This window comes from Lissotriton helveticus, chromosome 7 (assembly GCF_964261635.1).
Source record: "Lissotriton helveticus chromosome 7, aLisHel1.1, whole genome shotgun sequence".
In the NCBI taxonomy this organism is placed as follows: Eukaryota; Metazoa; Chordata; class Amphibia; order Caudata; family Salamandridae; genus Lissotriton; species Lissotriton helveticus.
This window is the reverse complement of record NC_136068.1, coordinates 127,719,026-127,731,134: the sequence shown is the minus strand read 5'-3', so window position 1 is coordinate 127,731,134 and position 12,109 is coordinate 127,719,026. Positions and strand designations below refer to the sequence as shown.

At 49.5% G+C, this 12,109-nt stretch overlaps 1 protein-coding gene across 2 annotated transcripts in view; it reads left to right on the top strand.

Moving 5' to 3' along the window:
• RTEL1 (regulator of telomere elongation helicase 1) overlaps positions 1-12,109 on the top strand; it is a 246,674-nt gene that overhangs the window by 172,468 nt on the left and 62,097 nt on the right. For both annotated transcript variants that reach the window (XM_078651687.1, XM_078651688.1), the window contains exon 32: positions 1,308-1,556. In XM_078651687.1, coding sequence (XP_078507813.1) covers positions 1,308-1,556 — 249 coding nt within the window. The remainder of the gene's footprint in view (positions 1-1,307; positions 1,557-12,109) is intronic.

Here is a 12,109-nt window from a genome sequence, read left to right as displayed (position 1 = left end):
GACTCCCAATCGGGGCCGCGGGACCCGGAGGCGCTTCCGCGGGACCCGACGGAGGAGAGAGGAACCTCATGGCCATTAGGAAGGCCTCGATCTCCTCCGGCGTCGCATTCAGCCCAGGGACCGGCGGGTGTGGAGCTGGCCGTGACGCCTGCGGCTCCGGCGGACCCGCAGGGGGCGGTGTCGCCGAACCCCCAGCCGCATCGCATGAGCGTCGGGGGGAGTCGGAAGAGCGATGTCATCTCTTCGACTTCTTGTGCCTCTTACCTGAGGACTTGGTGCCCGACAAACGATGACGACTCGCCGAGCTTCGATGACTGTGGCGCTGCGACCGGTCCCTCGATCCCCTCCTGGACCACGACATTGAGCGGCGCCGGGCCGACTGCCGGAACTCAAGGCACTCACTGGACCCCTCCAGCCTAGCCTTCGACGTCAAGGACCGGCAGTCGGGGCATGACCGGTCGTCGTGGTCGGTCCCAAGGCAATAGAGGCACCGGCGGTGGGGATCGGTAACCAACATCAGTCGGTTGCAGTCGGTACAGGGCTTGAACCCGGGCATCCCTACCAGCACCGAGAGTCGTAACGACTCGAGAAGAGATCAAAAGGATCGAAAAAGGTTAGTCAAAAAGTGACTATGGTACTGCTTTCTCCGGACCTGCGCTTGCTGGCGTGGAAAAAAGAAGAACTGACGTCCGCGCGCGAGAGCGGCGCCTAAGTACTCCGACAACGTCATCCCGGTGCTAACGGCGCCGACGACGGACGCGGAGCCGCAGACGACGCCTACCGATGCGCAGGGGTACTGCTACGCAAAATTTTCCGGATCCAGCCCGATGCCTGGGGGTTATTCTAAGATACGGAATCTAACTAACGTGTTTCTTTCAGATGAAACTTTAAATAGACACCAAGGTGATAAGGGAACGCGGAGGACACAACTGTGGCATTATACAGAGGCAATGGAGTAATGCTACATGGATAGTTAATACACATTCAAGGCGAAAGAAAGCAAATCAAATAATATAACCTATTAAACAAAATTAACCAAAGTAATGAGAAATCAGCAGATGGAATCATGTGCACTCTGTTGATATCACTTTTGGTTGCATCAATCTTTGGGACAGGGAAGTATCTGAAGAGGTTTCCACTATGTGTTTGTTTATTTACTCTCTGGCTTGGGAGTGGGAGGAAATGCACATTTTGATGATTGTTCCCACATCATATTCAAAGTCAAATGTAACTGAAGAAACCTCTTTCCGCTAATTTCATGTTCCTTCCTTGGCTGCCTGACAACATTTTCATTTTTTCTTGTTCAGAAGAGAGAGACACATGTAACTCAGAGCAACTACGTGTCAAGGGGGTGCGTCCTGGAGGCAGCAGCGTGGATGAGAAGCATCTCCTGGCGGCCTTCCTATCTGAGGTGAAAGAGGCTCTGGGACCTGAGAACTACAGGCGCTTCTCCACAGCCCTCACCACTTACAAGAAGACGGATCATTACTCTGCCATGGTATCTGAGATTGCAGGGCTCTTCATGGAGGATCCTGTACACGCTCACCTGCTCCGCAGTAAGTATTTTGCACTGCCATTAGGGTGCTGGGGGGTGATGGTGTGGGTTTTGGGCTTAATCTCATTCCCTAATGTCTAGGGCTGTGACCAAATGCTGCAGAATAAAATCTTTCAGTGAACTGCGAAGCAGCAATGAGTAGGGGAATTTTGCAGCACGCTTTATACATATAAGGAATGAAAGAGTGGTTTTCCTATATAAATAAAAGAGACAGACGTTGCCGTTACATCACGGTTAACTTTCAGGGCTTACCTCATCATAAGACAGGTATAATTTATAAAATATGCAAACTGTGCATAGCTAGAAGGAGGCTCAATGTCTGATTTGGCCTGTCACAGGGAATTAATTCCAAATTTTTCAGCAACTAATGAATTCCTTAATTAGATGACGCACAATCATCAATTTATATATAGTGAATTGTTTTGATTGCAGCTTTAGAAAATATTATTAGTTGCATAGTAAGGGCTTTAAGTTCCTGAAGACTGTCAGGATTACTTTAACATCACAATGTTACTAATCTGGTGATTGTATGCTCTGTACTTTGTGAAATCACTAAAGTCTTTTTGAGTCAGACTCAAAGTTTCTATTTGTCATATGATAGTTTTAATATTATCATGGAGCACAGAATAAAATTAATTCTTTGCCACTGAATTCACACGCTTAAATTGTTCCCCATCGTCAGGCAGGGAATTCCTGCTATGTTTTAGTAGAATTAGTTAGTGTTCATAATAGCCATTAGTTCAACAATGGTGTTTATAGCCGCTAATTTGAAACAACTCATACTTAAGTCAATGAGGTGGAGGTACCGAACGCTCTACTGTCTCTTGAGGCCACCATGGTCAGTTTCTCACTGTTTGTCATGTGTGTGAGTGAGCCCTTGAGAGGAGGATTGCGCATATTTACCTTTGACCATACATTACCCACATCTTAGCTTCTCATTGGTCTGTGGCACCCCTAACTACGGCTTCCTTGAGCTGGCATATTCTAGGGGTTTTCTTGGCCAGGGGTACACCTCTAACAGTCACAATGGCAGAGGAAAAAAAAACAAATGTCTCTTCATGTCCTGCTCCAACTGCAGACAAAAGAAGATTTATACAGAAGATTTGCACAATTGCTTCATTTATTGTATTCATCCTTCTCACAAGGCATTATGCTGGGACACCTTTAAGACAGGTCCTTTTTACACCTTTAATAACAGAGGGAAAGTAGGTTGGCTTTCTATCTTCTGGTGAAGAAGAAAAGTCTCCTCATCTGAAATGATTCCATCAAAAGTGCTCCTCCTGGCACGTCCACGGATGCACTATAAGAAAGAAAGGATTTCAACCTTCCTCCACTGGAATTTACCTTAGAAGCACCTGTATCTATCTCCTCCAAGGACAAGATCAAGCCTTATTCAGAGAAAGCGTAAAAATAACGGGGGGAACAACTTGGAAATTTTTACAAAATCCAGTTCCTCTTACACCCTATCAGTAGTCCCATCTAGATTATCATTAACAAACACCTGTCCATGGACTAAAAAAAAGACACTATTGTCAGTGATGACTCCATTTGCTACCCTCTTACAGATGAAGTCCTCAGGCAGTGCCCTGGGTGCTCCAAATAATGCACTCCGGGCACACCGTTGAATTGCTAGAAAAGCCTTCCAATCATCCACCCAAGAAGGTGCATCTATCCACATGCACGAACTGCAACAAGAAATTCTTCCAAAACAAGCAATCAATTGTGTGCTAAAATCCAAATGGTATCTGGGCTTCTATTAGTAATGCTTTCTGGTGAGGCTGCCTTCTTATACAGACAAGGGCAACACATCTACCTATACTTGGATGCCTGGCTCGTCAAGGCTTCATCAGAGAAAGATAATCATACTTAACCACTAAAAGAGACTCAAGAAAACTCAATTTAGCAAAGAAAGAATAAAGGAAAAACCTGTGAATGTCACAATGTCACAAAAAACCAAGTACACAAATAATTACATGAATAAATGTAATGAAATTAATATAAACAAAAGGGCGCTCAAACAATTACACTATACATTCAAAAACATAAACATGTGTGAGATCAAAAAACAGTGGCAGAGAGAAATAAACAATTAACAGTAAACACAGTACACAATCTAAAAATTCAATATCATCTCTGCTTTAAGCCATGTTAAAGGCGTCAACGGCGTTTCAACCCAAAATTTCTTTAAGGGTCATCATCAGGACAATACGCTTCAAGAGTGGAAGCGACCACTTGATTGACTTTCTTAACTATCTTCCTGCACGTAGCAGTGCTCTTCCCCTATTGTACCAAGGTAATTTCTAATGGGGAGACCTGGCAATGCATACAAATCCCACCTAATGTGGATCCTCCGAACTAAATAGCGAAATATATTAAATATTTTAATTGTATACTGTGTTTACTGTTAATTGTTTATTTCTCTCTGCCACTGTTTTTTGATCTCACACGTTTGTTTTTGAATGTCTAGTATGAGTGTAATTGTTTGAGAGCCCTTTTGTTCATATTAATTTCATTACATTTATTCATGTAATTATTTGTGTACTTGGTTTTTTGTGACATTGTGGCATTCACAGGTTTTTCCTTTATTCTTTCTTTGCTATATGGAGTTTTCTTGAGTCTCTTTTAGTGGTTAAGTATGATTATGTAGCTCAAGAACCCTTGTTTGGATTACAGTATTTGTTACCCCTGGTTCTTGTTCTAGGATTGCCCTTGTGGTCAGCATATCATCAGAGAAAGAGGCATAGGCCTCCACTGCCACTTTGATCAATCTTTTATATTGGTTTAGTCAAATACTACAAAAATTATCCATCCAGCAACAAATGTAACATTTTTGTTACCTATCATGAGCACATGGCTCATAAAAGCATTTCAGCAAAGCAAGTAGCAAAACTTCAAGCATTGGCGAAGACCTTCTTTTCCAAAGAAGTGGTCTCGGATAGGTCCTATAAATCATTGTTACGTTTAATGTTGTCATGGGTTGGTTAGTGCCTTCCTGTAGGTTGCAAATGCGGTCGGAACAGCAAGAGTAGTTAGAAAATGGAGACAAGTGACAGGACAGGATCTTGGAACGATAATGGAACTGGTACCTAGAGGGCTCAAACAAGTTGTGCTGTGGTGGGGATTTCTTTGCAATATTAATACATACATTCAATTTCTATCCACCGTAGACAAAATGACAATTAATGCATTGGTGGAAGAATGGTGCAATCAGGTGCAGGAACTCTTTACAAGAGGTGTCAGTTCAGAAGAGGAAAAGTAACTCCACATAAACATTTTGGATCTGGGGATCATAACTCTAGAAACATTCCTTCTGAGACTGGCGGGACAAGCAATGTTGATCAGGACAGGCAACATGAAATGTAAATTCGCCAGCAGGGAGGTACCAGGTCTCATTCCCTTACAGCGGATGCGCATATGTTGTGGGTCTGGGCCATAGAAAACTATGTTGAAATTGTGAGTAAGTGCCCTTTTTCTTGCATGGTATGCCCCCACTTTTTGCTGAATTGCTGATGTTCTTTGACTGAGTGTGCCCCAGGCTCCTGCTAATCAGGTACCCAGGGCCTATGTCCTTCCCTAAAACTGCATTGAAGCCTAAACCCAATTGGCATCTCTGGCCACATGTAAGCCCCTGGTAAATGGTACCACAGGTACCCAGGGCACTGTGGCCAGAGATGGCCTCTAAGGGCTGCAGCACTTATTGTGCCACCCTTAGAGGTCTTGAACCCTAACACTCACACACTGCCTTTGCAGGGTGTGTGTCTTGGTGCAGAACAAATTAAAGAGTCGACAAGGCACACATCCCTGTATGCCATGCCCACAAACCACAGCCCTGGCATACATCAGTCACCCCTTTAGCTGGGGGCCCTATGCCTGTGGTGAGGGTACAGGTGCATGAGCCCTGTACCCCTACAGTGCCCAAGTCCATTACTGGGGAATGTAAGTGCAGTGCTGCCATTAAGAGTATATGGTGCTGGGAGTCTGTCATTACGAACTCCACAGCACCATAATGGCTACACTGAAGACTGGGAAGTTTGGTATCAAACTTCTCAGCATATTAAACCCACACAGAATCCGGTGTGGGATTTAATGTAAAATGCACAACAGAGGGCATCTTGGAGATGCCCCCTGAAACTCGACCAACTTCTAGTGACCTGACTAAGTGGCTGCCAACAACAGACATGTTTCTGGACCCATGTGCCAAGAGCCTGCTGCTCTCGGGGGCCTGAAAAATTGCACAAACTGGCACGAGGTGCCAAGCCTCCTGACCCAGGATAGGCAGGGTTCACGAAGGGGAAGCTTAAAAGGCATGCCACCTTTGTGAGCCTCCCCAGACCATTTGCTGCTTTCAGCAACTGGTCCCCACTGGTTCTACCCCCCACTTTGGGCGGGAGAACCAGCAGGAAAAACAAGTGAGGAAAAGAGGTGTGCCCACCTCTGCCAACTCCACCCCTCAGGTGGGGGAGGCAAGGTGAAGCACAACTCTTAAGTCCCCGCCTTCTGTAGTAGGGGATCTCTGTGTATAGTCATAATCTAGTGAATAGTCCCGCTCATGTGCGTGGACCCCGGCAATCAAAAAAATTATCTCTTAAGCTGTCAAACAACTGTAGAACTGCAAGACAGTTAAGAGATAATTTAAAGACAAATAATGCAGCCTATATCCACAGGCTACACTGTCCAGTACTTCAACTAGAAATTCCACCAAAAAAACACACACACAACAGCACAGTCTGCCCAGTTTCTACCATAGAGAAACTTGCCTCTACCAGTAAAATCCTCTGGAATGATAGAGAAAAAGGTATGGACAGACAAGCCCCATAGGCTGCCATTATGTGGCTTAAATAGGATACTGTGCCTTTAAGAGAACCTTCCAGAACTTTCTCCCAGTATCCCAGAATGCATAGCAGGTCCCACTTACTTTCAGTTCTTTTTTCCGGCTCCTGCTAACAGGACCCTGGTGCATTGAGCTCTCCCTTTTTCAAGGGTTTATTGGATTTGTGCACTTTTGTGACTTAAAAGTGTTTTCTGTTGTTCATACTTGGTGTTTTTCTTCTTTCCTGGGTGTTTGTTCAGGCTTTTAGGGATCTAAAATGCCTGCTCTATTTGACAAGTGCCCTGCATGTGGAAGGAAGAAGGCCAAGTCGGACTCCCACGACGTCTGCATTCTCTGCCTCCCTGAAGAACATGTTCCTGAAGGCTGTGACATTTGTCAGACCTTTTCTACAAGGACCCTGAGGGAAAGGCTGAAGATTAGGCTCCAAGGCCTAGAGGAGAGATGACTGCAGGCTGCAGGTGGGTCTGGGCAGGCTGGGAAGGCTCCCTCTGCCCCTGCTGAGGCCTCTGGGGGACTCCCCAGAGGCAGGAAGACCAACAAACGATCCCGGTCTCCGTCGACGTCGATTGCATCGACGACGACGTCGAGAGGGATGACGACGGTGTGTTCCCCATCTCCCCGGGGCTCCGGGTCGAGACAGTGCGGAAAGTCGACGTCGAAAGGCCTGGGCAGGCCGCCGTCGAAGTCACCGTCGACGGCGTCTTCGTCGGCGTCGAGCCATCGACGTCGAATGAGGACCAGTAGGCATCGGCGTTTGCCGCCGAGGCGACACCGCCGTTCGCCGTCGAGTGGACGTTCGGCGTCGAGGGGATCCTGGTCGTCGAGGACTATGCGGTAGCGAACTGCGAGGGACAGTCGACTCTCGACGTCGAGAGCTGACCGCTCGTCGTCGAAGTGGCGGCGCTCGGCGTCGAAGAAGAAACACTCGACGTCGAGGAGACGGCGTTCGACGCCTGAGTCGTGGGGTCGACGTTCGACGCCAGATAAACGATGCTCGACATCGAGGAGGAAGAGATCGGCGTCTGGGAGTCGTTCTGTCTCCCCAAAACGGCGCAGAAGGAGTTCTGGCGCCAGAAGTCAGGCGGGGTCTGGTGAAGGACGCCGGAGGCGGCGCTCACGTTCTGGAGGGGCTGGTTCGCAGTCCCCTCCTCCGAAGAAGTCACCGGGCTCGGTGTACTCGGTGGTTTATACACCACCTCGGCCCAAATCGCCTCCCCCTCTACCTAAGGAGGATCCGCCCGTTAAGCCCCCGCTACCACCTCTGCCACCGCCGGAGCTTCCACCGCCACCGCTTCCACCGCGTGGGCCTAGGCCTCGGTCGGAGATTCCTCCGGTCCCCCCGCCGAGGTCGACGTCCCTACCTAGACTACCTACACCTCCTAAGGGGACACCAAGACCTAGAACCCAGGAGAAACCACGGAAGACGCCTCCTCGGAAACCTACGGAGCATCCACGTTCTGGGAGGTCGCGATCCCGTTCCAGGAGGAGAGAAAGATCGTGCCACCGGTCTTCCACACGGTCGAGACGGCGCCACAGGAGGCACAGGTCTCGTTCCCATACAAGATCCTCTGGGACCAGGGACTATTCTCCGACGTTGTCGGAATCACCAGAGACAAGGGTTTCACCGATTGACGATCTGGTGTCCTTTCAGGAAGTCCTTTTGAGGGGTGCAGCGAAGCTGGGCATCTCGTTGACGGTGCCCACGCCCAAGACGTCGGTGATCTTTGAGACGCTGCACCAAAAACATATATCCCGACCATTGCTCCCACTGGTGCCGGGTCTGGAAGAACCGGCCATGGACCTCTTCCTTACCCCAGCGGTGACCAAGGCGGCTCCCTCGAGGCTCCAGAAGAAGTACCGGGCTCCCGACTCGGATCCGGCCTTCCTGAGGATGGACCCTCCTCCGGATTCTGTGATCGGGACGGCTGCGCGCAAACAGCATGCCACCACTCCATCGTCCACAGTTCCGCCAGATAAAGAATCCAGGTGGCTGGATTCCTCTGGAAGGAAGGTTTGTGGGACTTCGGCGACGTCTATGAAGGCGGCGAGTGCCACGGCCCTGTTGGGACGATATGATCGAGCCCTCTGGGAATCCCTCCAGCAGTTTGTGGAACATCAACAAGAGAGAGGATTTCCAGGAAGTTCTGAGCGAGGGGATGTTGGTGGCGAATCAGGTCATCAGCGCCGCTGCCGATTCCTCCCTGCTGGCGGCACATGGTTTCTGCCATGGGATTAACCAGCGAAGACACGCCTGGCTCCGCCTTACGTCATTAAAACCTGACGCACAACAAAGGGTTGCCAACCTCCCATTCTCTGGCGAAACCCTGTTTGGGAAACATGCGGATGACGAAATGGCCCGCATGAAGGCGGAGGCTGAGACGCTCACGGCTGTGGGTTCGGAAAAACCCAAGGAGAGTAAGAAGTCGTACCGCCCGTTCCAGAGACGGTTTGGTGGACAGGGCAGAGGGCATGGCCAGTCTTCAGGTCAACAACAGCAGCAGCAACAACAGCAGCAGTTCAGAAGACCGTTTCAAAAGCGCCAGAGGGGCAGAGGAGGCCACCAGTCGGCTACAGCGACTAAAGGCCCGGCTGGGTCTAGGCCCTGAGCGCTTACTTCCCTACATCCGTTACCCACTCCGGTGGGGGGAAGCGTTCAATTTTTTCTAGCAGAGTGGAGAAAAATTACTCAGGACAAGTGGGTGCTGAATATTGTTTGCAATGGATACAGTCTGCGGTTCACCAGCCCTCCTCCATCAATTCCTCCGGTCGGCTCACAGTATCAACTGCGCGAGCTCCAAGCCGAGGCAGATATCCTATTAAGGAAAAGGGCGATAGAAGACGTACCTCTGTCTCAAAGAGGAAGAGGTCTGTACTCCAGGTTCTTCCTGGCCGCAAGAAGGACAAGAACGAGTTCAGGCCCATTCTGGACTTGCGACAGGCAAACAAGTGGATTCGCAGGGAAAAGCTTTGCATGCTGTCGTTGCATCAGATATATCCTCAGTTGCAACAAGGGGACTGGCTGTGTGCTATAGACCTACAGGATGCGTACTTCCATGTGCACGCAAACACAGGAAGTTCCTACGGTTCCAATTCGGCGCCAATCACTATCAATACACAGTACTCCCATTCGGACTGAAGTCTGCGCCGAGAACGTTCTCGAAGTGCATGGCGGTGGTAGCAGCGCACCTGAGGAAGAACAAGGTGTTCGTCTACCCGTACCTGGGCGATTGGTTGATCAAGGCCTCCTCCTTCTCGGAAGCTCAAGCGGACTTCCAGAAGATGTGCGTTCTATTGAACAAGCTGGGGTTGCACATCAACATGTCCAAGTCTGTCCCGACTCCAGTCCAGTGCATACAGTACTTGGGAGCCTCCATCAATACGCTGTTAGCAAGCGTGTCTCCTTCGGAGGAGCGACGATTATCACTCCTTCGGAAGGCTCAGGCTCTTATGACCACTCCATCTACAACAGTGAGGACGGTGTCTTCTCTACTGGGATCGATGGCCTCTTGTATCTTCCTCACGCCACACGCACGACTGCACATGAGACCGTTGCAGGAGTGCTTGGAGGATCAGTGGGATCAGAGGAAAGGATCCTGGGACGACAGGATACGACTGTCTCTGCATGCTCTTCAGTCTCTGAAGTGGTGGTGTTCAGCGGAGAATCTTCTGAGAGGGGTTCCCTTCCACAAGGACATTCCCACACAGACTATCGTGACGGATGCTTCCCTCCAGGGTTGGGGGGCGCACTCCGGAGACCTACAGATTCAAGGGACGTGGTCCCCGACGTAGTCCACGTACCACATCAATTTCCTGGAACTCAGAGCTGTTCACTTAGCGCTGAAAGCCTTTCTTCCGTCCTTCCAGACCAACTCTCTGCTTGTGCAAACGGACAATACGACCACGATGTATTACCTCAACAAGCAGGGGGGCTCGAGATCGCGCACTCTGTCACAGAAGGGGCAGGCGATCTGGCGCTGGCTTCTGGCCAGAGGACTGACGTTAACGGCTACCCATCTGCCAGGCGTGCAGAATGTTCAGGCGGACGCACTGAGCAGACTGATTCAGGAAAACCATGAATGGGTCATAAATGACGAAGTACTAGGAGAAGTCTTCGCAAGGTGGGGAACTCCAGACGTAGATCTGTTCGCCACCGCCGAAAACAGCAAATGACGAGACTTCGCCTCCAGGTACTACCAGCAGGGGACGCTGGGGAACGCGCTATGGATCGACTGGTCGAACAGCTTTCTGTACGCTTTTCCACCCATTCCCCTGATTCCGGCAGTGCTCATCAAGCTGGCCCGGTCCAGGGCGCGGATGATTCTTATTGCTCCGGAATGGCCCAGACAGTGGTGGTTCACGGACCTGCTTCACCGGTCTCTCCTTCCGCACATACGGCTGCCGTGCAGGCCGGACCTTCTCACGAAGTTCGGGGGACAGATGTTACACCCCAACCTCTCGTCTTTGAGTTTGGCGGCATGGCTCCTGAGATAGTGCAATATGGCCATTTGAATCTGCCTGAAGATTGCATGGACATTCTGAAGGAGTCTAAGCGACCTTCCACTCGGACTACCTATGCTTACAAGTGGAAGAGGTTCTGTATCTGGTGCAAGTCCAAGAACTTTGACCCGACAACGTGCAAAGAAGATGTCATCCTTCCTTACCTTCTACATTTGGCGCAGTCTGGCCTTAATGTCCATTCCATTAAGGTCCATCTCGCTGCATTGACTGCCTACAGGAAATGCCCTTCACAGACTTCCTTCTTCCAGATCCCTGTGATCAAAGACTTCTGGAAGGCTTGAAGAAAGTATTCCCTCCTGTCAGGCTTCCTTCGCCTTCATGGGAATTGAATGTGGTGCTGTCCAGGCTGATGAAGGAGCGTTTTGAACCTATTCATAAGGCTTCGTTGCAGCACCTGTCCTGGAAGGCGGCGTTCCTCGTGGCCATTACATCAGCCCGCAGGGTGAGTGAAATTCAGGCGTTGTGTTGCCAAGAACCTTATACTGTATTTCATGCTGCTAAGGTTGTTATGCGTACTCACCCTAAATTTCTTCCCAAGGTTATTTCTGATTTTCATGTCAACCAGACCATAACTTTGCCTACGTTTTTTCAGAATCCTTCCTCTCCAGCGGAAAGGTCTTTACATTCCCTGGATGTCAGGAGGGTGTTGAAATTTTATCTGGATAAAACCAAAGATATTCGTAGATCAGACCAGTTATTTATCAATTATGGATCAGTCAGGACGGTCTTGCGACCTCTAAGCAGTCTATCTCTAGGTGGATTGTGTCCTGCATACAGCTATGTTACCTAAAAGCTAATAAGACCTTAGGAGGTAAGCTTAAGGCTCATTCCACCAGGGGCAAAGCTGCCACGACAGCCTTGCTCCGTAATGTTCCGATTGCAGAAATCTGCAAGGCGGCCACTTGGAAGTCGGTCCATACCTTTGCTAAGCATTACTGCCTGGACACTGATGCCAGGGCAGACGCTCAGGTTGGGCAGGCTTCGCTGCGAAATCTGTTCGCACAATGAGTGGTTATTTCTCTTTTCTCAACCGCCGCTTTGGTGTGGGTATGGGCTTGCCATTCTATTCATTAGATTATGACTATACACAGAGATCCCCTACTACAGAAGGAGTAGTTTCTGTCCTGTAACTCCAGTTCTGTAGTAGGGGTATCTCTGTTATAGTCATAAGCGCCCTCCCGCCTCCCCGATGGAGAGAGATGTTC